Genomic DNA, 24517 nt, shown 5'->3' with positions numbered 1-24517 from the left:
AAAATGAAAATTTTCTTTATGTTTATAGCAGAAATACCAGAAATAAACCTCAAAATAGCTTAATGTGAAAGAAGTCATCAAGAGAGACAGTTTTAATATCATAAAGAGTTGCAGGTAGGAATTCACTGGACTGGCAAAAAAGCAAACCAGAAGCCACCATAAATCCTACCTCAACCAGCAGTGTACGACATGAAATCTTACAGTAACCTCAGGAAAAAATTCCACATTTTCAGGAGTGAAAATCAAAAGAGAAAAAAATTAAGAAAATAGAGGGAAAAACTTCAAGCTGTAACAACTATTTGTGTCACACATACATGGAAAAATATGCTGTTTCATTTCTTTTTGACAGTGGAAGACAATTTTACTTCCCTTGGTATGCAAAGTTTGGCATCTGAAACATACATGAAAATGATCAGGTGCAGAACTTTCTTTGGCACTAAACTGGCACATCTAAAACACAAGACTAAGAAACCACCTACTTATTTACAGCATGAACCAAGGTTTAGCTATTACTAACAACAGCATATTATTAGAACCTTAGATTCCAATTGTTTATTTGTGAATGTGATTTTATCATTGATCCCTTTGTCTCCATGTATAAATGGAAGTCAGAAAGCAATGGATCCATGGCAATTTATATACCACTATTACTACAGACAGGTAATTTCTCCTACAAAAATAGATAGTTCCAGGAGGACATAATCCAAACATGTTTCAGAAGAAGGCTTATCAATATAATGCGATTGAAATGACCATAAAGTGTTCAAATACATTTTAAAAAAATCATGCCTAATACACACGTATGTACTTTGTAAACAAAAGAAATGCCTCACTGCTCAGCTACAGTTTAAGACCCAAGTTCTAATGCCACTAAGAGGAATTCCGCCATTCAGTGAAACTGGAGCAATAGCAGGTGTTTCCTAGCAGAGGGAAGTAGGAAAGGGTTACAGTGCTGATTGTATTACTTCTACACCAATACACACAATGACATTTCATGTTTATTGCATTTTATGTGTGCTAGAGGTGCCCATAAATTTATTTCCACTTACAGTTGATGAAAAGTCCATTTGTGGCAGTCACCTTTGATGTTCTCAAACTCTGAATCTGACTGAAATAATTTATTGTGGGAGTTGCTTCAGTTACCATTTAGGTAGAAGCAAGTTAGAAAAGTTTTGCAGCAATTATGTGCCTCCTCTGAACTCTTTTTTGCCCCCCTTTTTGGTTGCATTTTTGTATGCAATAAAACTCACAATCAAAGGCTTCAGATGTTGCAACAATCAAGATAATCTTTGTAACCTGAGTTCAAATAGTTTACAGCTATTATCAGAAACGAGTGAATGATGTATTGCCCTCCTGCTGATATGTTGACATTCTTCAGTTATTTAACATCTGTCACAGGCATTTTCATGCTGGTAACAAAGGCAGAGCAACTGATATTGCAGAGCACATACAGGGTGCTCACATTCTCTCACAGTACAGAAGAGTTCTTTGTGTTTCTGCCCAGTGGGCTAATAACAAATTTAATTAAGATCTACATGGAACAGTTACTGAAGGAAAAGAGCCCATCAAGGCATAGTTCAGGGTCTGTAATGAGTACAAAGGTTAGATTGCAGAAAGCAGCATTTAATATTAGCAAAAGACAACCCCTTACCTTTCAGCAAGTGCTTGACTGGGTGTGCTTTTTACAGAGAGCAGCTCTTCTTCAAGCCTCTTCCTTTCTGCTTCTAGCTGCTCTAGCTCATCTTGAGTACGTTTGCATGGTGTAATAAACTGGAGTTCCTTTAAAAGCTCTTCTTTTTCATTGATTAACATCAGTTTTTCCTTTTCCACATCCAATGCCCCAGGCCAGGCTTCACTATCTAGCTTAGAGAGTTCAATCTTCAAGTTAGCCATGCTAAAATAAAACACAGCAGATCTGTCTGAGCCCAGCACAGCACACAAATCCCAGCAAAGAGAGAAGTGATACAATATTATGAAATGTATCAGGATATCACAACATTTTCTACTCAAAGTCACACTTTTAATTAGTTTTGCTTCACAAGGATACAGACTATGCTAGAAAAGCAGGACATCTATCCAGGCCAAAAGCAACATGCATATGCATTAAAAATTATTTGCTCCTGTTCAAATGCCTAGCCAAAGTAAAAATCAGAACATTAATAAATATCTGGTAATGTAGTAGTGGCACATCTAGGAGTACCATGGATTTTTCCTAAGCTGTTGGAGGCTGACTGCTCCTCAGAAACAACAATGACAATGGAGAAAGAACACACACCGTAGCAAGGTGCTCAACAGCATGCATGTATGCAAATCTTAACAGGCAAAAGCATTGTTCTTCTATGGGATTATAATAAAGGTAATAGTATAGCGGCCACCTAAAGAGAAAGGAGATCATTAACTCGAAACGTGTGAGTTTGCGCAACTGCTGTTCCCATTGCAGATGTTGAACCACAGAGTTAAGACACACAAGACTTCATTATCCACACATATTGCACAGATACACACATATAATGGAAGCAGAAACTTCCCTACATTGTTATTGTACTATAGCTCAGTCCTGATCAGGACAGGTTATTTCCAGTGTTCAGTCTCCGTAATCGTGCTGTCCATGGGCTCAGCAGTGTAGCTTTAAAAGTGCAGGTCTTGCAATAAAAACTCATTGTCCACTGGGAAAGCCTATACATTCCTGTTAGAAGTGCCACATATCTAACAGGATGATACCTTTCAGTCACTTCCAGCCTTAGCCATACCTGAAGCAGCTGCATAGCTAAAGATATGGAAGGTCTGAGCTCTGTAACAGCTCCTAGCCTGCTTCACCTCCCTCTTGCAGGCTGGGAAAAAGGCCAAGAAGTGAGAAATCAAAATAGGAAGAAGTTTCCATACAATCTCAGGCAAGAGGAACCGATCTGTTACTTTCATTTATTTGTAACTACCATAGATAAATACACCTCAGTCATCTCAACAAATGCTAAAAGTCTGTGCAACTTGAATGTTACCAGGCACTACACCTAAGGTAATGACCCATGCCATACTTCACAAATAATTTGGTGTGTATAATCCTTCTGCAGTTCTAATAGATTTCGGGGAATACATTTTTCTTATTTCCAGTCTGTTTTCTGTGATTAACAAAACTAATAATATCATGCTTATTTTGCATCTCCAGTATTAATTTTACAGCACATTGAGGCATTTATTTATGGTCAAAGCTAAGAATAGTTAATGTTGAATCTAACTATTTCATTGCTTATACTAGAAGCTTAAAGGGAACCACTCCCCTTTTTCTTTCCATAGGTAATATTTCCTTCTCATCTGCACCTCAATATAAAAAAAACGCTTCAAAAATGAAAACAACCAACACTCCCACCAAAGCCCTGCAAGAACAAGTGTGACTCAAGGTATTTTCACAGAAAAACAATGTAAAATAAACAGAAATGCTATCAGCAGTACTACCATAACCAAATGGTGGGATGAAATGAAGCATTTCAACATATTTTGCAGCTGTTACATGTATCATTTATATTCAACAGTCCTTTAGAGGAGCAGTACTCAGAGGGAAAACAACCGAATAATTTCAGATTTCAGACATTTGTTAAGACTCATCTCCAGGTCACTGGTTCCCCCTAACCTTGTTCTGAAAGGACCTGTTACTGACAGCTGTTGGATGATAGAGATGAAAGACAGAACACAATGATGGGACTGCTTGGTTTTAAGACATAGTCAAAAGAGAAGATGATCTGGTTTTGTATCAGTTACACCTGAGGAAAAAAATGCCATGTCTCGGCATCTAAAACACCATCTGACAATTAACACTGTGTACATGATGATTCTGAGCCAAAATCAAACATGCTCAATACTAAACATACACAACAGTTTTAGCACTCTTTGCTGAATGCATTGAATATATAATAAAATTTTATGATCTGTAATAAGGATATAAAGGATTACTGCTGTTACTGGCAAGGATGGTAGCTACTACTCTGTATGGGGAGGGTATATATTTGAAATTAAGCAAAAAAAAAGTTGGTTGTGCAGCCTCCTGCCTTCAAAACATAAGAATTAACTATGCCTTTACTGTGTACTTACAAGCTGCAAATTTCTTTTCCTAGTTTTGTAATTGACTATGCCACAGTATTCCAACTGAAATAATACTTAAATCTCAGATTAAATGGAATTTTAGGCACAGCTTTCATCTGGAGAAAAGTGTTATTTTTTATTTTATCACCCTGTTTAGTTCTTTATAGTAAAAAGGGAATTTTGAGTATGGGATAACTTTTTAGATTTCTATTCCCCTTAAATTACAAAGCACCTCCATAACAAAAACTGTAAGGTTTCTGTATAGCTGACACCTAATTTTGTGAAAAGTATTAGAATATAATACAATACACTTAATAAATTATTAATAGAGAGATATCCCACACACTTTTTTAAATGGTAAAATTTTCCCTGGTATTGTGCCACACTTTTGGTGTGCCAGAAAACACATCATTGTAACCCTGAATGTTCTGCTTTCTGATGCCCATTCTTCAGTGCTGTGGCAATTCACCCAAGTGGCACTGCTTTCATGAGCGACTGCTGCAGAACTTCATTTGAAAGGCATTCCACATTCATCAATGGAGCAGTTCCTGATTTCTCTTCTCCTTAGGCTAAATTCATTAAAAACACCCAACACCGTAGTGATAATAAATATTTAAATTATTCAAATTCCCCGGGGGAAAAAAAAAAAGAAACAATTAAGCCTACTAAATCTGCACTGGAAGTCTGGAGCAACTCTAAAGCTGAAGAGCCTTCATTGAATAGTAAACCAAAATGACGATCTGGAAGAAGGATATAATGGACACAAATAATCTGGTGACTCCTTCAGTGGAAAGCTGGCTGACCCCAGAAATGAAGCTGGTGAGGGGCCTGGAGCACAAGTCTGATGAGGAGCGGCTGAGGGAACTGGGGCTGTTCAGCCTGGAGAAAAGGAGGCTGAGGGGAGACCTTATTGCTTTCTACAGCTACCTGAAAGGAAGCTGTAGTGAGTTGGGTGTCAGACTCTTTTCCCAGGTAACAAGCAACAGGACAAGAAGAAATGGCCATTAATTTGTCACCATCTGCATCTTTTTTTTTTTTTAAACACATTTAACTTAGCATTGAACGTAAAGCCTACTGCTCAAAAGCACCAACTGCTCCTGAAAGCCGCTTGCCCTCTGAAGAAATACACACACACTTTGCCGTGAAGCCCACGGTGCCTCGGGAGAGAAGCCCACTAGATGTCAGTGCAAGCGCAGCGTTCGTGCCGGGGGATACGCCACCTTTCCAACGCAACCCTGTAACTTAACAAAGCCTCTAGCCTTATTACCTTCTCTTTGCTTCTTCATATTGAAGACTTAATCTGACCTTCTCTGCTAAATTTGATCTATTTCTTGCTCCAACCTGTTGAGAAAAATAAATAAATAAATTAATTTTAAAAAATTGCCTTATTGCTGTGTAAAGCTGCTAAATTAATCAACAAAGACTATGCACAGGCTAGAACAATCATGACTTAAACTAAAACCACACTCACCTGCAGCCACGGACTTGCTGTTAAATGCATAGTTAGGAATCTACTGAGATGTACAAAGCAGTGCTGTTTTCTTCTGATCCAGTTCATCTCTTATTAACTACTCTACTACCAATTGTCCGTATCCCACCAGAGTAAAGCAAGAGCATTTTCAAAGAAGTCTTGCAGTGGTCGCACCCAAAATTTTCATCTCCTACTTTGAACTCCACTGAACTCAGAATTTAGAACTAAGTCAGTGCATTTCAAAGTAAGACTTCAATAAATTTGCTACAAAACCCAGACAAGCTTAGCTCTTTGCTTGGAAAACCTTGCACAGCCTCTTCCTTACAAACTTAGTTCACAGAACTTCAAAGAAAGTACCCAAATTAAGCACAGCTTTCTGTGTATGTAAATATACTGTCAGTGAAACAGAAGAGGTTTTAATCAATCACTGAAAAAGTAGTTCCACTAACAGTTTTTCAGCTCTGTGAAATGAAATTGCATATTTAAATTGTGAGATCTTGTTTCTGAAAATTAAAAATGTCTTCATCCCGAATTAAGTCTGCAAAGTGAAACATACCCTACAGATAGACCAGAAGAATAATATCTACTTATGCTGATCTTCACTGTACTGGAACTATTTGATTAAATAAAATGGTCATAAATGCTTCATGACAAACATAGAAAGTTGATCTGAATCTTGATTTAAAATTTAAGGAGAAAAATTCTAAGTAATTCTCTCTTAAACATGTATGCATATATATATATATATATATACATAAATATATATATATACACACACACCTATCAGCAACAGTAAACCATTTTATTCCAGTTCCATTAACCGCGACACTCTGATTCAAATTCTCTTTACATTTGTCAAACTGGAAGAAAGCTCACCTCACCAGAAATGTCAGTCTGAGACCCTGTATCCAGAGTTTGTCTAGAAAAACACAGCTGGGAGTTTACAGAGCTGGAACTCAAGTCTGGTTGAGATGTTCCAATGGTCTGGTCAAGATGGAATTTCTCTCTTAGCTTTGCAAGACTCTGTCCAGGAAACAGAGAAGACAGTGGTGTTAAAGTTCCTTTGTACTTTACTGTGTTTATACCAGTTTATCTCCAAAAGATGTTTACATAGAAGACTTGAATATAAAAGTTCTGGGTTTACTTCATATTAAGCTACTCATATGGTTTTGTGCCCTTTTCTTTTTAAACTTGTCAAACAATTAAATACTTAGCTGATTAAAAAAAAAAAGAGTCTGCTTTCAGGAAAGGAAATAGGGCAATTTCCATTTGGAAAACTACCACTGAGTTAGAAAATGCCCATGCATCACAGAAACACACCTCAATTTTGTCCACTTAATATTTTCAGTAGTCCTTTGGAGGTAACATCTGCATTGTACCTTACATAGAAGTTCAGAAACTTGTATTATTTGACTGACATATAGTGGCTTTTTGAATTAGGAAAGTTACAGGCTTCAGTTGCCGCATCTGAAAACTGATTTTAATACTAGTTTGGCTCAAAGAGTTTTGAGAAATGCTTAAAAAGTAAAAAATGCTAAGTAATTAGTATCAGGAAAGTTATTCACGTTAAAACAAATCCACACAAATATTTATGTCAACCATTCAAAGTACCTTCATTAAATCTTGTTTTTCTCTCTCCCCTGAACTTATTGCCTTTCTGATGGACTTCAGTTCACTCAGGATGGCTTTGGCCTCACATAGTTCATACCCGCTCTGACCTCCAGACATTTTTTGGTCAATTCTGTGGGAATACAGATTATTAAAACTGGATACAGAAAATAATAGTAACATCTCTGCTGTTCAGCTTCAGGCAGAAGCATAATTAGGAAACAGAAGGGAAGAAGATAAGATAGCATTTCCTGTAACAGACATGCAAAAAGGAAAAAGGACACTGAAATCACAATTAAAATACTTACTATTTAATCATTGGGAAAAATGTCAAGCTAACACACACACAGTGCTCATGAGTACAGCAGCATTGCTGACACGACTATGGAAGTTCCCATCCCCACCATAGCTCTCTGCAGCAGAGAGCAGCTTTTGAGTACCTCTAGCTGTCCGTGACCCTCACAGAAAGCAGCGGTATTCCTCTACCCAGACCCACATCCTGACATGGGCACATAGGCAGGTTTCTTGGTGCTCATCAGCCTTGCAGAGAAGCAGCATAACCAGCTCCACTCTTGTCACAGCTTCCCTCTCGTTCACCATAATCCCAGGCACTACACAGTCTAGAAAAGCTGCTCTGCTCAGTCAGTCACCAGACTCTCTTTACTCACAAAATCTCTGGATAATTAATACCATCTGTCTTTCATTGGACAATTTATTATTAAATTCCTGGACTATCAATGATTTTAAAAACTGTAACTTGTAAAAACAAAACAAAAAAGCCCCCAAACTTATAGATAAAAAGATATTTCATTTTAGTATTTCCTTATTTACGTCAAGAAGTAAGGTTTGTAAACACATTTCTCTGACCTCTGGTTTAACTGAATATTTCATAGCATATAGAAATGACTGCAGCTGTGCTTCACAAAATTAAAAACAACAGCCATCTTCACAAAAGTCAAGTATCAAGTAGAGGATAAATTATTTTATAATGCAGTTGGTTTTCTGTTTTTATCATCTTCCATCATCTTAGCTAGAAGACACTAACCTTGTGAGTCAGTAATGAAAAAATATTTTAATGATCAGAAGTTATCTCGAGCAACTCCTGCAAGAACAGAAGCTTGCACAAAACACCTGTAACAGTATTCTATTTTACTTCCAGTTTTGTGCACTAAGATATCAAGGTTCTAAAGCAGCATTTTAAGCTGTGAGCACGTCTGTTTTCCTTTCCCCACATTTCTGGTTTCCTGACAACTAGAACTGCATTTTTGTAACAAAATTACCTGTGTGACTCAGCACTCAGATTTCTATTCAAGGATATATTTGTTTCAGCTTGAACGTTCCTCAAACCCTTTCCTAGGTAGGCATGCACTCAATGTCTGACAACACTCAATTTTTGGTAACTGATCAGGTTGCTAAGGTCAAATATATACAGAATATGCCAACAATTGGATCATGAATGAACAACTGGGTAACACATCACGTGCTGCCAAGTAATATGATGTGCCACATTCAAATCACAACTGCTTAACTCTGTAGATAATTAAGATGGACAAAACAGATCTCTAACATGTAAGATATTTCATCTTCCTGTTTTAAATTAATGGGATTAGTACTGTTGGAAAGTGGCTCACTGAATTTTAACAACAAATGTCCATTGTGTTTCTGTGGAATGCTGTTGACAGTTTCTGAAACATGCTTTGGATTCCTATCAAAATGGCTTGTGAGCAAGCTGCTCTGAAACAATACTTCACTGTTGAATTAATATAATAAAACCAGCATGACTGGCTAACCTTTAATCCTGGGACAGCAGCATGAGTTTTTATTACCTTAAGCTTTGGAATCAATATGTCTTTCTTCTTCTAAATTTTGCTTCAAATGAATCTAATTTATGAATAAATAAATTCAATCAACAATCCTTTTCTCCCTTCACTCCTTGCTAGCCTTTATATATTTAAATGACAAAACTTACATTTCTGTTTTAGTCAAAATGAAGGAGGATAGAGAGTTGACTGGCATCCTCCTAAGATGCTGAGGGTTTTCAGTTCCAAATTGACTTCAAACTCTTCATAGCAGAAAAATATTTGTTGTCTGTTTTCACATATCTAGTTATAAGTGGCCATTTCCTGGACCAGAAATGTTTTTCTCCCAATTAAAAAAAATCCTACTGTACAGAACTGATATCTTAAAATACACAGGCAACAGCCTACAAGATATTTTGGTTAGGACTGGGAACCGAACCCAAATCTCTCAGCTTCAAAGACAGATGCTCTGTCATCCTTTGCAAATCACTTTGTATCTTAGTACCTGGAAGACAGAAATGCACTTTTCCCATCTTTTGTCAATCTTCCTATATATCCTGCAAGCTCTCCAGGATAAAAATTGTTACTTATCTGACAGAACGCTGCCATACACAGGAGGTCCTGACAAAAAGGGTAAATGGATCCAGACAATATTACATTAATGCTGCAACATTGCTTCTGCTACTGGAATTGGTGTACTAAGAGCACACAACTCAGCATGTAATGTATCCTTAAGGTATGGGTACATGCCACAATATGGAAAACAACTAGCATTAATAAATTTCTGTTCGCATTAGTTAAGAAAACATGCTTGTTAGCAAGGATTCCTCTGCAGCAAGTTCTCTGTGGTGACAGTTCCAGCTAGGTCTAATATTTTAGGGCCCAACTTTGTAAGTCAGGAGCAGCAGGGAATGCTCAGACTGAAAAAAATTCATTCCCTAATAATCCAACTGATTAAATACCCAGAATGCTCACCCAGTTCAGCATCAGCCCTTTGGACACGAGTCATCCCAGCAACTGGAACAAAGAAAGTCAGGTCTCTAATCCTCAAATTGTGAAATTGTGACTCATTTCAAACCCTACACAGCTGTGCACCATTTATACCTCCAAGAACAACACTCTCCTCTCTGTCTCTCTTTTGATCTTAGAGGTGGGAAGGAGGAAAGACCTAATTACCTTTTTTAAAAAATTTTTAAACGGGACACAGAGAGCAGCTAAATTATTCCTCAGAACCTTTAACCACTGTCCTTCTTTCTACCTTTTTGCAACACAACCTACCTCATGGAAAAAAATAGGAGGGGACCAGATTTGTCATGTTAACACTTACACAATAGGTTTGCCATTTCTACAGGTTTCCTGCTTCCTAACTACAACAAAAAGAGCTATTAGATTCTCGTTTTCTCCTCCAATAATTCTCTCACATAAGATGGATTCAATTCCATGACAAAAAAATCAGGTGACTTAATTAGTTCAGTTTTTACTATTTTCTTTTACTCACTGTTGCAGTGTTTCAAAGCCCTGTTCCTTGTACAGCAGCTCTTGCTTCATCTGAGAGAGTTCCCTCTTCAGCTTCTTAACCTTGTGTGTTAAATCAAAGCAAGAGTTAGAAAATTCCTCTTGTTAAAACAGCGTAACACATGGCTTTGAACAATTAATATATTCTCTACATCAGATGAGACAAAAAAAGAGAGTAGATTGCTCTGCTGACACATATTAAAAACAAAAGGATCTGTTCTCTTCCTGATGTCTATGGGCAACATGCTTTAGTATTAAAGGGACACAAGCAGATTAAATCACATTGCTTATTTGTATCGATACCACACTGTGTTATTAAACCTGAGAGAACTTTAACAAGTAATTTACTCCTTACTTGTTAAGCATGCATTCCAACTGTCCTACAGGGACGTGCCTGCTTATTTTCAGGCTTATTATATTTTCACTTTTTCATTCCAGGAAGCTCTCGAATCATTTGGACTGTAAAAGACTACGTGTAGACTTTTTTTTTTTTTTTTCCTATGAACCATCCTTTCTTATAAAGCTTTACAGACGCTGGATCACTAAATATATGATTCACATTCGCTTCACTGAAAGACAGCAAACACTGAACACATTTGGATCACAAATATGCACCTCGATTAAATAGAAACATCTCTGGCAAAACCTTCCCTGCTTTCCCTAAATTTGCATATTCTGTACTTTTTGATCTTAATATTGCTATTTCAGCTATTAGCAAATATAAATACACTATAAAATATTTATTATAAAATATCTGTTCTTTAGATGAGGGGTTAGTTCCAGGCTTTTGCAAAATATGGCCTCCAGTTGCTTTGCTTAACAGAAAACTGTTTTTATTTTGACCATACTGAATAGTTAGCATGATAAATAGGCAATGTCTCTTCACATTCAGTGTTCCTTAACTATTTATTCCTTCACTAGCACAAAAACCCCAAGAATAATCTCTTAAGTGTTCTGATCAAGGTTATAGAAAATGAACAGATATCACCTCTGTGGTCCAGGTAAAATACTGTGTCAAATATGAAGAAGTCCCAACTTTTCTCAGAAACACACACAACTTTTTTTTTTTTCTTAAATCAGAAATGATAATTATTAGCAATAGTAGAAAGCACACTTGATTTCAACTTAGAGGACTGGATCTCTCAGAAACCCTTATGTTTTTCCTCAAGATCATCTTCTGAGTGTCCTCTGCCATAATTCATCATCATTTCATTATAAAGAAATGTGAGTTAGGCACATTATCCTAGAAGGACGTGACCTACATCATAATACAAACTCTGTTTACTGCATCATACTTACATTAAGCTATTCTCATGCTCCTTGTCTTCTCCTTCAAAACTTTCATATAATTCCCACTTTTTCACAACTCTTCACTTGTTTTATCCTTCAACCCCTTCCTACTGCTTCTGCACATCATCTTCAGTCACCTGACAGGCCTCTCGCTTCTTTCTCCTAATTGCACCTTCAAGCCGTCTCCTGCACTAAACCTCTGCTGTTCTCAGTGCTCAAGTACTAAGGGAACAACAGCGACAGCCCCACCTTGTTATTTTATAAAGGTGCATCCCCTACACACTGCATATGCATAAACATACTGTGATGATATATGTGTTGTTTGAATTATCTGATTACTAATTAAAGTCCCAAAGTCCACTGCAGGATCAGATCCTTCAATTCTGATCTAACGAGAAAGGTCTTTCTTCTGCTTATTTCATTTAACGGCTGTCTGATTTCTGTCATATTTTCTCCACAACCTATTGCACAACAGGCAATTCATTTATCCAAAAGGCTCCACACGCATATATTAAGCACAGCTAACAAGGAAAAGGCCAAAGGCCCATTCAGAACTTCCTCAAATGCCGATTTTCCCCCCTTCAGCCACCATTAACCTGATGATACCAGTAAAGCCTTGGCCAGTGTGAGAAACAGGTTTAGTACATCTGACCTAATAGTTCACTAAACAATGTGCAAATTCTAAATAGCTAGCTAGCAGCTTCCTAATGACTAACTTTGTTTCCCATTAAGTCCACGCATGCATATAGTGTAAAATGCCAAAAGGTGGCACAGTAGCAAGCATCCTCAAACATTCCAACAAGGGTAAACTATGATAATAGTCATACCTCTCTTGCCATCTTCTGTGAAAACCACTTTCCAGTCCTAGAATTACAGGGTTCCCCTTTTTCTTACCTCAATGATTTTCATATCCAGTGGCTTTGGATGACAACACACTTTATGCTGACACAGACATTCTTGGACTGCACCCTTCTAAACTCTGCAGACAAGATTCAGGTCACCTATTTTAGGCACATATGCAGCTTGGACTTTGCAATGCCAATAAATCAGGTGTTTGGAACCAGTAGGATATTGGGTTCCTTGACTCCAAGGAACAATGAAGAGAGGAAAGCACCTCCAGAAAATGAATTACTGTGATTAACACACCTGCTCTTCTCAGTGAACAGACAAATTGTAAATCTGCAGCCAAAAGGTGATCCAGTGTTCCTTCATCTTGAGCTGGGAGGTGAACAGATCTAAGCCACCGGAAAAACTGAGCACAGGACCACGTCTGAGTTTTCCCCTCTTTGACTTGTGACTATATTTAAATTCAATCCTGTGTTTTGTTCTTCAAGAACACTGTTAATTTCCCAAATATACTAGTGATCCCCTTGCCAAAGGGAACATCTGTTACTGCTCCACTCGTTTCAGAAAGAAGCTCTCGCCTTGTCTTTTCATTCTTGCTCCTGACAGGGTCTTTACTGCTGTTGATTCTCCCTACTAAACTTAAAAATTTTTCTTCCCACCTCCTCCAGAGCTGAAATAATTTTTCTCACTAACCACCGTCCCTTCTCCTTAAAGGACAAGGGACTACAAACTGAGGTGGGTAAGGATGAACAAGTGTACAAGCAGTCAGGAGGGCAACATCCAGACACCAGTTTTATGGTCTATTCCATCCTCCCTGATTTATACTGGGTTTTAAAATTTGAATGAGCTATTCCACAGTTCCTTTTAAACATTAATTATTTAAGACTCCTCATCATAACTCTTACTCCCGGTGAAGGAGGAAGGATGTTACTCTGGGAAGCTTCTACGAGTGCTGGTCTGTGAGGAAACCAGGAGGGGGCAATGGAAGAGCTGATAAACTGCTGTTGCTTTGCACTGCTCCTGCTCCTGCAGCATCTGTATTGCAGTGTCTGTGTTCCAGCCATCATCAAAAGACCATGCTCTGAGGTGCTGCCTTTTTAACCTCCGTGGTTTGATCTAATTTTTTTCATTACAAACTACCAAAAGCTCAGGCTATCCATAGAGCATTATATGCCACAGCTTAAATAAATGCACTCCCTATAAAGATTTTAAATGCCCTCCACACCATCGCCTCCTTATTCACAATTAATTCAGTACACACTAACCTGTGAATGAAAATTCTTTACATGGAGTCTGTTAGTTACCATACTGGACAGAGTTAACCAAATAATTGATTTTTGTTTGGCAGCAATTTCAAAATATGAACACAAACTCATTCTTTATCTGAACTCTTCCATTTTGACAAAATAGAGTGAAGTTTCACACCACTATTGAAAAGTGCTTTTTAAACCAACATAAGTTTGTGAGGCAGTTCATGTAGTTAATGGTGCATTTCTCACGGAAGACAAACTGCGTAAAAACAGTCATCTAGCTGCAGCTCACCTTGGCCTACTACTTTTCTATTTTCACCTAAGGTTTTCTATTCTTCCTTTTAAAAACAAAAGCATACAAGTGAAAATAGTTATCAGCTTTATTTAAACCAGATCTAACTAGAATATCTGCCAAAATTACTCCAAAATGGATTACCTGAAAGTAACAGAGAGCTCCAAAAATTCATTAAAAACCTCTGAGTGGTATTTAATGAGAATATTAGGAGGTTTCAGTATCAGGGTACAGGATGCCTCTGGCTAGATTAAGCTTTGCATTCCATAGTCATAAACTTCGCACACAGTATAGAAATAAATAAGTTAATCACTCTCACCCTTAATCTTGTAGTGGAGATTTCAGCCTTCAAAATATCAGGGTCATACTTTGTGCTTGATGAGGAGCCTGAGAATACTTAAGAAAAAAGACAAATATTTAAGTACTTTTAAATAATTAATTAGTCCCTTCCTCAATGAATCCACATTGATCTAAAACTACAAAGTGCAGAAACACATATAATACTATGTGTGTATATAATAATAATTCATATATATATATATGAATAGCCTGTTATAGAGTAGCCAGCATTGCAGGATGGATATAATTAATGAATAATCAAAATTTCCCCCTTTATTCCCTTACTATTATTTGGTATCTCTCCTCCTTTGCCTGTCCCAGGATCCTAAAGTACCACCTCATTCTCCCTGGCCTTCTTTCCCTTGCTTTCTGTTCCCACTCTTCTAGCTCAGCCATCTCATGGTCACCCCTTCCTGGAAGCTGTAACCTTCTAAGGAGATTTCTGAGAAGCAGATTTATTCAGAAGCCTCAGAGGTCTGCCACTCAGTTCCTCCACAGCTGTACATGTTACTTTTATCATACCATCTGCTTCTGAGAGAGATGTCTGGCCAACAACAAGCCTCTGACAGCACTTTACTGCATGCCAATTCCTTGCCCAGTGTTGTAGTATGTACCTCTACGTGTATCTCTACTTCACCCCTGATCACTGCACACAGGCTACAAAATCATTGTATGCTTTTCTCATAAAGCAGCAACAAATTCCCTCCTTGGTCTGTTGCAGATAGCTGTCAACACAGTTGGGTCATTGCAGTATGCATCATGAGGTGCAAGAGATCCTATTTGAACCTAGATTGGGCAGAATTTTGTTCTGACAAACTGCATGAAAAACAGTTTTCAGAGCCAGCTGTTCCAAACCAGGGTTCAAAGCAGTTCAATTGTATCAGAGAGAAGAGGGCTCTCTCCAGCAGAATATCTTTATATATATTTTAAAAAAGAAAAAAGAAAAAAAAAGGAAGTAGGGATGATATCTCTAAAAAAGCCAGAGTACAAGGTGTTCATAGCAAACCTTGAAAACTCATCCTAAAGAGAAACAAGACCCCCTGCAAGGTGCAGATCAATGAAGTTACATTGTATTCTCTACTGTACTTACAGCTTGTACGAGAGCTTGATTTTTCTTTGTAGGCATCATTCAACCGTACATACTCATCCAGTGCAAGTGCCAGCCTCTGCTCCTTCACCTGGTACAGCTCTTTCTGAGTACTCAGAGCATCCTGGGCTACCATAAGATAATCTTTTAACATTCTCTCTTGTTCTTGCCTCCATTGTTTCCTGGGATCTTCTATTTGTGTTGTTTCTTTATAGGAGAAAAAGAAAGGATTTAAAGAGACCTCTGCTGAAATCCATTGGCAACTGAATTGTTTCTTTGCCTGTAATCCACAGTTATAGAAGTATAAATCATAGCTTGTCTTTGGTAAGGAGATACTCAATTTTATTTAAGTTTTTCTTTGCCACAATAGCATGTGCGAGAAAAGTATTTAAGGGATCAATTGCAAAACTAGGAATTAGGGTACAATAGGTAAATGCTTATGTAGATCATTCCTACATCTTCAACCTTGAATTAATAACATCCTAAAACTCAAGAAAAAAAAAAAACTGCACCACAGTACTCAGAAATGATGGAATCAAAAAAGTCTTTCAACAACATCTTGAACACATTTCTGAACAAAAATGAAAAGTAATCCCGGCTATTATATTTTTTCAACACCCCCTCCTCTCCACTTCATTAATTTTTACAGCCATATGTTATTTATGTTTTATAGCAGTTATCTCTCTCCTTTCCCTCCCTGAACTTTCCCTGTAACTGAACTACCAGAGTATTAACTCTCCAGATCATCTCACCTCACTTTACCCTGACCACAGCTAAGTATCCGAGCTAAGACAGAACTCTCTTTTGTGGTCAACAGACAGCGAGGGCTGCCCTCAGAGGGCACCTGGCTCCACCAAAGACAGGTGCCAAGATAAACGGGACCAAACTGCCTTTCTGAGGTGTCTGCTGCTTCCCACTGACTGCCCAGGTAACATAAATGAGTGAGCTGGAACAAGCCCTTAATTTGCAAAGGGCTTGAGGTCAACCATTTTAACTCCAGCAACCATGGCCATACAGGAGACAGAATTACATAGAATGTGTAGACGAAAGGATTAGACATAATGAAGTGATATATATTAAGAAAGTATGTGATAAGATCAATCTAATTATAGGTTTTAAGATTTTTTATGTATTTTTTTAATATAAACATCCAAAGAGGAAGAGCTAATGCTGAAAGTTCAATCTTATCATTAGTATTTCCTGACTTAGTTCAGCAGTTTTTGAAGCTGTACAATGAATATTCTTCCTTTAAAGCGAGAAATACAAAAACATTCTCATAAGACATAGCCACGAAAAGTTGGAAATCTAAATGCAAACATGCACCACGCTGCATTTTCTTTGTAAATTACATACTGTAAATCTACATAGATCAGAGATAAAAAGTGACATTCAGTACCAAAGTATTTAATTGCAGAGTATTTACTTCAGAATTTTTCTGCAAAAAAAAGGGAGGAGGTAAGTTTATTCTCTGGGTCAGATTTCTACCACTTTAGCGGCAGTTCTTTAAATTGCTTTACAGTGAGAACCAATGCTGGGGGGTGTGTGGAAACGGAACATGTGGCTGAAGGCATGGGGGGAAAAAGAACTGCAGCACAACCAACCTGATTGCTCTCACCTGCAGCTGAAGTGCACTCTTGGGGAGAAGGCACTCTTTCAGCTCCATAGATGAAAAAAGATCTTGTAACAGCAAAGCTAATCAGGACAGGCTCTGGTTAATAACAATTTCCCATATTGACTGACTACCAGTTTCTCAAAAGCCTTTTTTGGTCTTAATATCACATAAAACAAAAGACAAGCAAATAAAAAGGAGCATCACATAAAACTAATCCTGCAGAATCCTGAACTGACAATGCCTGTGGAACTACTGATGCTTTTAAAAACAAATAAATATACATACCCACCCCACTCCCCCATTTAGAAACATGACAAGCCTTTGCATTTCTGTTATACTTGGGAAAGGTATTTCTCAGATGTACAAAATAGATACATAGAGAGCATAAATCATGTAAAATCAAGTGCAGTGCATAAAAGATTAAAGCAGAGAAGCTTTATACACAGTTGGTTTTCCAATAATCCCAACAGGAACACTCTCTCCCAAAAAACTAACTACAGTTACGGACACACGCATATATATATCCAAGTTTATAGCTACCTGCTCTTTCCCACAAAGATATTGGGTACACAAAGAAGCAAATTGGTCCCTTTTCTCTCCTAAATGGTCAACACATGTCCCCATCTGTGGCCACTTATTGCTGCTGTACTTTAACACACCTCCACATTCACAGTTATTTAGACAAGATAAGAAGTGCTGGTATCCAGAGGTGTCCTTTTCTGCGAAGCAGGATGAAGAACATGAAGCAGGATTCTCATGGGTCAATGATCAAATAGGATAAAAGCAGTTATGCTGTTTTTTTACAAGAATGTAATGATGTGATTGCGTTTTACGAGTGCAACCAGCAGCCACCAAATAATCTTACAAGATTGGAAGGTCTCATCTTCAAGCATGTTGCAGGTAATTGCCTTGTAGGTTTTAAGGGAGGATTGCTCAACATGCAGCCCAAAGACCAAATGTAGCCTGCAGAGTCCTAAAATGTGGCCTACAGATGCCCTGTCCTTGTGACTGCAAGAGAAGGACAAAGCTGATCAACAGCAGATCATTTTGTACTGCTGACAAATACAATCAAACATTTTCTTTTTGCTTCCCCAGGCTGCATGTGCAGAACAATACTATGATTACATGAGCTGAAATCTTTTATACCGAGAGTCATAAGTGAGTTAAAGGTGACCCTGCTTTTTAAAAATTGCACACTGTTAACTGCAGTGTACTGACGTTTGGGTATTTGCCCGTATAGGTACATTGACTGGTCAAATTATTCTTAGCTATTCTATCTGCATGTATTTCATTTTGGAAGGAACATGCAGCTAGGAAAATACTTAATTCTGGAAAAAGCAAAGCAGTACTGGAATGACTATCGCAGAACTGTTACTCAACTTTTACCAAGCAGAGAAGGCTCTGGAGTATTTTTCTTAAATATTATGAACTGGAAAACTCAAAAAAGCATATAATTTATTTGCCAAGTTGTTCAGATATATGTATAACTATAAACACGTGCCTGTGTAGCAGCACCATCTGCTTGTTCATCCCTAATTTTCAGTTATCTCAATTTTAATGAGTAGGTTTACCCCACAGATTTAAAAAAAAAAAAGACAACTATGGATAATATTTCTGGTACCGTAGTGCTGCATTTTGAAAAGCATGTTCATTTGAGCACATCCATCTTCCAAGAGCCAATAAAAATTTTTTAAAAGTAGAGTTTTTTCAAAACCAAATATTTATACTTCTCAGAATAAAACCTCACAAAGGTAAGGATTTTTTTCCTTGGACAAGAATGTTTTAAGCACCTGCTGTTAAGGTCAAACTTGTATACACAAGAATATTATTGGGATAGTTACGTGCATATCATTGAGGGAACAGCTTGCTGAACATTTCAAAATGAGATGTGAAGCCCTTCACACTTAAACCAAAGAATGTGATTTAAACCACAAAGAACATCCAAACAGTTTCCTACCCTTATTATTCAACAGCTGATGTAAAACAAACTTGGGAGGTGTCATTCCCTTTTTTAGGGCACATAAATGTTTCCACTGGTGACTGCAATAGGATGCCTTACAACCTCATCTGCAGCAGGTACTAATCATGCAACAGACAGATTGCTTGCCAGACAGATGAGATGATGTTGTTTCTGCTGGTCAGGTGAGGAGTAAGCGCTGGTTATGAACACCAGCCAGAGCTGTGGGTTGTATCTGTTCTAGAAATTGCTAACTGGACTTCAATCATCAGCAGTGGAGAGCAAACAAATCACCGAGCATGACCTCTCCAACACTTTCTGCATCACTAGATAGTTAAATTCAAGAATTCAGTTGTTTCTTGTACAGAAAATGAAAATGATATACTGGCTATGGTTTTCTGTGGCATGAACTTACATATAAACTAAAGGAATCCTCTTAAAATGGATCATTAAAAAACTTACAGTTGTACATCGGGCTCTATCAAAAGCACTGCTTAGATTAAAATAAAAAATAAAAGAAATTACATACCAACTTTCTCTGTCCAATCACAATAATCCATATTAACAGGATGAGGGGATGGTGGTGCACCTAATATTCTGGTTACACATTCCTAATTTAACTTGTTTTAGCGTCATTTGGCAAAGCCACTTGCAGATCAAAATTACCCAATTCTATTAAGAGATCTTGATTTAAAACCAATTGACTTAACTTTAAACAAATTACTGCAAGTGCATAGTTAATAGATTCATAAAAAAATACAAGTAGTGTATTTCCTCCTATTTTTAAAGATCTGAGTGACTACTCATGCTGGGGGGAAATTCTGTGAGATGGAAAACACTTGAGGTCTCGCCCAGCAGGACCGTACAAGCTCCACCCAAGGATGTTCCTGTGCACTGAGATGATCACAGCCCTGCAGCTCAGAAGGGCGAGCTGTGCTGGCTTTAATCACACTGCCCCTGTGAAATGCACCCTTCCTGGCTCCCTGCCAGCCAGGTTTGATACACTTAAATTCGGCAAAGAATTTGGCCCGAACAATAATTCAAAGCCAAAATGCCAGGACTGACTTTACACCTTGAGAGTTTCATTTATTCCTTTGGCTAGAGTTTGCTTCAAGGGCATCAACATTATGCATGCTCTGTATAATTATACATAAGATATATATTATACATAGGATACAGACAATAGTCAGGCATGCCATTTTTTTAAAATGTGATATTTTCATATGTTATGTTCCTGTCTTCTATCAAGAAGCTCTGCCAATGTTTTACAGTCTACTTGAACAGAAGGAAACTATTACCTTATCAGCAGTATTTCCCTAAAGTACATGAAATTAAAATCCCACTAGAAAATCCCACAGGGAAGGGAATGGCTCCCTGACGCCCTACTGCTAGACAAGAGAGAATTGGACATTTTACTACAGGATTAACAATATGTGGAAGCAATAGTTTTCCAACATCTCCCCTTGCCAAACAAAACAATAGAATTGATTGGCCCTAGAATGACCCACATGTAAACAGTGCTCGGTCAGACACGTTGCATTTAGGCAACACAGAGCATGAATACCCTCAAGAGCTCCCACTAAAAAAATGCTGGAGATGTTAGATTGCTACTTGAGGATACACACATAGCAAGAGGAGACGAAATTGTGACATTATACTTTTCACCCTGAAGAGAGGAGTTTCACCTTTTTAAACATATGACTGTATTTTTTCAGTTTGTAAATGTAGCAGAATCATCGCCTCAGAAGAGCAACTATTCCAAGGGAAAGTGGTTGACCTGGTTAGAAACAAGGACCAGAGATCTAAGATCTGTAAGGATGAAAGCAACAGGACATTGTGTGCCACAGCTGGAGCTGCTGTAACAGCCCTCCTTTTTGGCAGGGATGGTTTCCACCATGTCACCTCAACCCACACTCCCCAACACTACACATTCCCATGTTGTGTCTCGCAGAGTCTCTGGTGCTCGCTCAACCCAGCACAAAGCACGAAACTCACCCAAACACTCAACTGGTTCCAAAAGGTAACATGAAGATACATCACATTCTGGCAGGTTAGGTGAGTTGTGCCATGTCACCAAAGATCCAATGAGCCAGTATAAAGGAAGAAGAATCCAGCTGGGGAAGGAACTAGACATCCTTTTTTTTCTGGCAGCAGCAAGCCCACTTACAGATCTGTTCATCCACTAGAATCTTAAATATGGATCTACGCATCAATACCATGCACCTTCTCCCTCATATACAACTTACAGGAAAGTTTCCAGACCTGGAAAACAGGGCTACAAGACAAGAGGTGGCAAACTGCAGTGGCTGAGCCCTGAAAAGAGGTTCTGACCACCACAGAAGTCTGTGGCCACACAGCTGGCTGTGCTCTGGGCTTCACCATGTCACAGCTCAGCCAGGCACTCTGTGTCAGGGTGGCAATATCTCTGCCTGAAACAGTAAGTGATGAAAAGATAATTCCATTACACCCGACATCTCTGGTTGTCTTGCATAATAATTGCAGGACTACTACCTCCAACCAAACAAAATCCCATCTTCGAGTAACACAGGTGCTTCTCCTGAACCCCAGTGGCTCAAAAAAGTGCACAAGCTCAATCCAGACTGTTTTTTTAACAGCCCCCCATGTCTCTGCTGTGACAGGATTACATCCTGCTCCACAGAGGTGGTTTGAGGAGGAGGGGATACCTGGGAAGCAGCTTACTGCATGCTGAGGGTAAGCCAAACTGAGCCAGTCACAGCAAAGGAGAATCAAGATATCAACGGTATCTCACACAAAAATGTTTCAAGATGGTGGAAACATAAAACATCAGAAGAGGAAAAATGGTGTCTGCTATCAACCACCACAGAATAATGCAAGTTAGCTCAGTGCCGGGTGGTGACAGCAATTTTATCAACAATGTTATGTAATCCCTGCGGATATGTTTATTCTACAAGTATATCCCACGTTTCATGATAAACAAACTGGCTTTCAAATCTCCAGTACTTCTTGCCTGCAATCAGAAAAAGGTACACTTAAGAAAAAAAGAGTGCAAATATCACTTTATTGTACTTCAACTGGCATAACAAATATTGTAGGCAATTAAGATGCAAGTCCTAATGAACAGCAAAGGAGCAAATGTACCAGCACTAGTGTCAGGGAGAATAACCAAGTGTTACTGACTAGCTTAAGGAATGCACTTTATTGTTTACATACCAGAGGCTTTCTGAATGCCTTTTTTTTTTTTCTTATTGCTTCCCCCTCCCCCCACTTTTAAAAATACTTACAATTCACATTCAAAAAAAAAAAAAAAAAAAGGCAATTCATACCCAAAAATTAGAGGAAGAACTCACAAACAAATACTACATCATTTCACACTGATATATTTGTTCAATCGGTACATAAAAATAAAGAATAGCACATTACAGAGACAGCAGTTTCAGTAAGACCATGCAGCCCAACAAGATGACATATACAGTGTCTTAAAAATGATCTAACACATTGCTGGATACTCATAGAAAATCACGATCTACCACATAATAAGATGGAATATGGGTTATAAAGAGAGACATGGAGGAAAATTAGGTTATTCAGAGTATGCTCTCAACCAAGCCCTCTACAGTTTGTTTCCTGCCACGGAGCCTGCACACAAAAATGTCTCTCTCTACCAGACACCTTCTTCACTTCTCCATGAAATGATTCTGTGCTTGAATTTGAGTAATGAGAGAAAATTTTCCAGCTACATTGTGCAAGCATGAGCAGATTTCCAAGAAATATTTATTCAGAAATTTTTACGAAGAAATATTAAGTATGTTATCCTTACGGCACATTAGTTTCCTCTAGGTATTGGGTAGCATATGCTCATATATTTCAGTCAAATGCAGTAGAAACTCAGAGCATTTTGCTCTATGTTATACAGTAAGTAGGTAATGTTCTACTGCTATGGCAATCAGAACTGAGACATAAGAAAAACAGAGAAGTATGATGTTTACATAAAAGTCAGCAGCTAAAATCATCTTGAATTCAGAGGTTTCCTTGCTCGAGCCCTCTTTCTGCAGCCAGCACGGCACCAGATTACCCTAATCCCTTCCGGGAGTCAGGGCACAGAGAAGATACTTACCTGTAAATAAGATTCAAGATAAAATATACTGCTCTTAGGTTTTCACCGTGTGTTTGGTGACAGTGAAGAGGCTTCACAATTGTTTCCCAAATGCCTGCATGTCACCACTTGCTTAGAAGACAGTGATGGGTCATGGGAACAAACACTGCATGTTTATGATCATGATACATCATTCAGCTCCCTCAAGTTAATGGTAACTGCTGACTCATGGTGGGATTTTCAGATTTCTCCCTTTTCTGAAGCAGTCTGGCGTACTTTCATAGATGCAGATGTACTACAGTCCCAGGCTGGAATAGAGAAGAGTCAGGCTATCTATAAAAATTCCCGTGTTAGATAAACCAGTTCACAGGTGCAAACTGGCTTGAAAGCCTTTAAGATTACAGCAAGAAATAGAATACCTGTAGTTATAATATTGTGTTACGAGTGCCAAATGGTGTAAGTAAATAGCGAGGCTTTGAACATTTCAGAAGAAAGGAAACCAAGTGCGGAAATGAAGACCTCCAGTGAATTCTATGGTCAAGCTAAGCAAACACAAATCCCTCTACCTCTATGCTTCCTGAGGTTTTAGCATCATTCTGACCCAATTTTCTTTTTCTTTGAGGACAAAACAGTAGTAGAATGCAGTCCCTCGGAAAAGTGCATTCATGCTTCCAAAGAGGACAACTAAAACTAAGTGTGGAGCAGCTGCAGAAGCAGAGAAGGCAGATGTCTAACTCTGTTCTGAAGAAAAGTTCTGGGGGTGGAGGGCAGGGAGAAAAATCACCATATTGAATACAAAGTACAGAGTGGCAAAAAGAAAGCGATTGTGATGGTCTGAAATACAACTGGGCTAGGAGTAGTTGTTGCTTCCCATCCTTATCTTTTAAATGCTGTGATTCAGTTCCTGTTACCTTTGTCACTAAACGTTGCTAAAAGCAGAGTATGTGTTTTATAGGATAACTAGACCAATGCAATGAAGAAAACCACTTGCCTGGTTATTCCTGAGCCTGAAAATAAGAACTGGAAGTAAAGAGGATAAATTATTTAGGAAGATGTAGGGTGCTGAAGGCAAGACAGAACTTGTTCCACCCAGCTCAGGATTCCCACAGACTCATGTCAAGCCAGAAGTAGAAGCTTCCCTTTCTTGCTCCCATTACCTCCACAGCTGTTTATCTACACACATCCCATGCAACAATCTGGATCAGAAAACCTGAGTGGCTGTGGGGAAGGGAAGGAGGGGAATGACAACTCACACGCGGCAGAAAGCCAAGAGCTTCCCCGTTGTCTGCGTTTACTACACAT

The 24517-nt window shown here is 38.3% G+C and overlaps 1 protein-coding gene across 1 annotated transcript in view; it reads right to left on the bottom strand.

The window, feature by feature from the left end:
* Nucleotides 1–24517, bottom strand: part of WWC2 (WW and C2 domain containing 2) — a gene marked incomplete at both ends in the record, with an annotated part of 96993 nt that overhangs the window by 33199 nt on the left and 39277 nt on the right. The window contains 7 exons of the mRNA XM_080344230.1: nt 1652–1894; nt 5342–5415; nt 6422–6568; nt 7157–7286; nt 10451–10530; nt 14465–14541; nt 15575–15778. Of these exons, the coding sequence (XP_080200356.1) occupies nt 1652–1894; nt 5342–5415; nt 6422–6568; nt 7157–7286; nt 10451–10530; nt 14465–14541; nt 15575–15778 (955 nt within the window). The remainder of the gene's footprint in view (nt 1–1651; nt 1895–5341; nt 5416–6421; nt 6569–7156; nt 7287–10450; nt 10531–14464; nt 14542–15574; nt 15779–24517) is intronic.

Source organism: Nesoenas mayeri (assembly GCF_963082525.1).
Source record: "Nesoenas mayeri genome assembly, chromosome: 4".
NCBI lineage: Eukaryota > Metazoa > Chordata > Aves > Columbiformes > Columbidae > Nesoenas > Nesoenas mayeri.
Note: the sequence above shows the minus strand (reverse complement) of the source record. Positions and strands in the feature narration are given on the sequence as shown.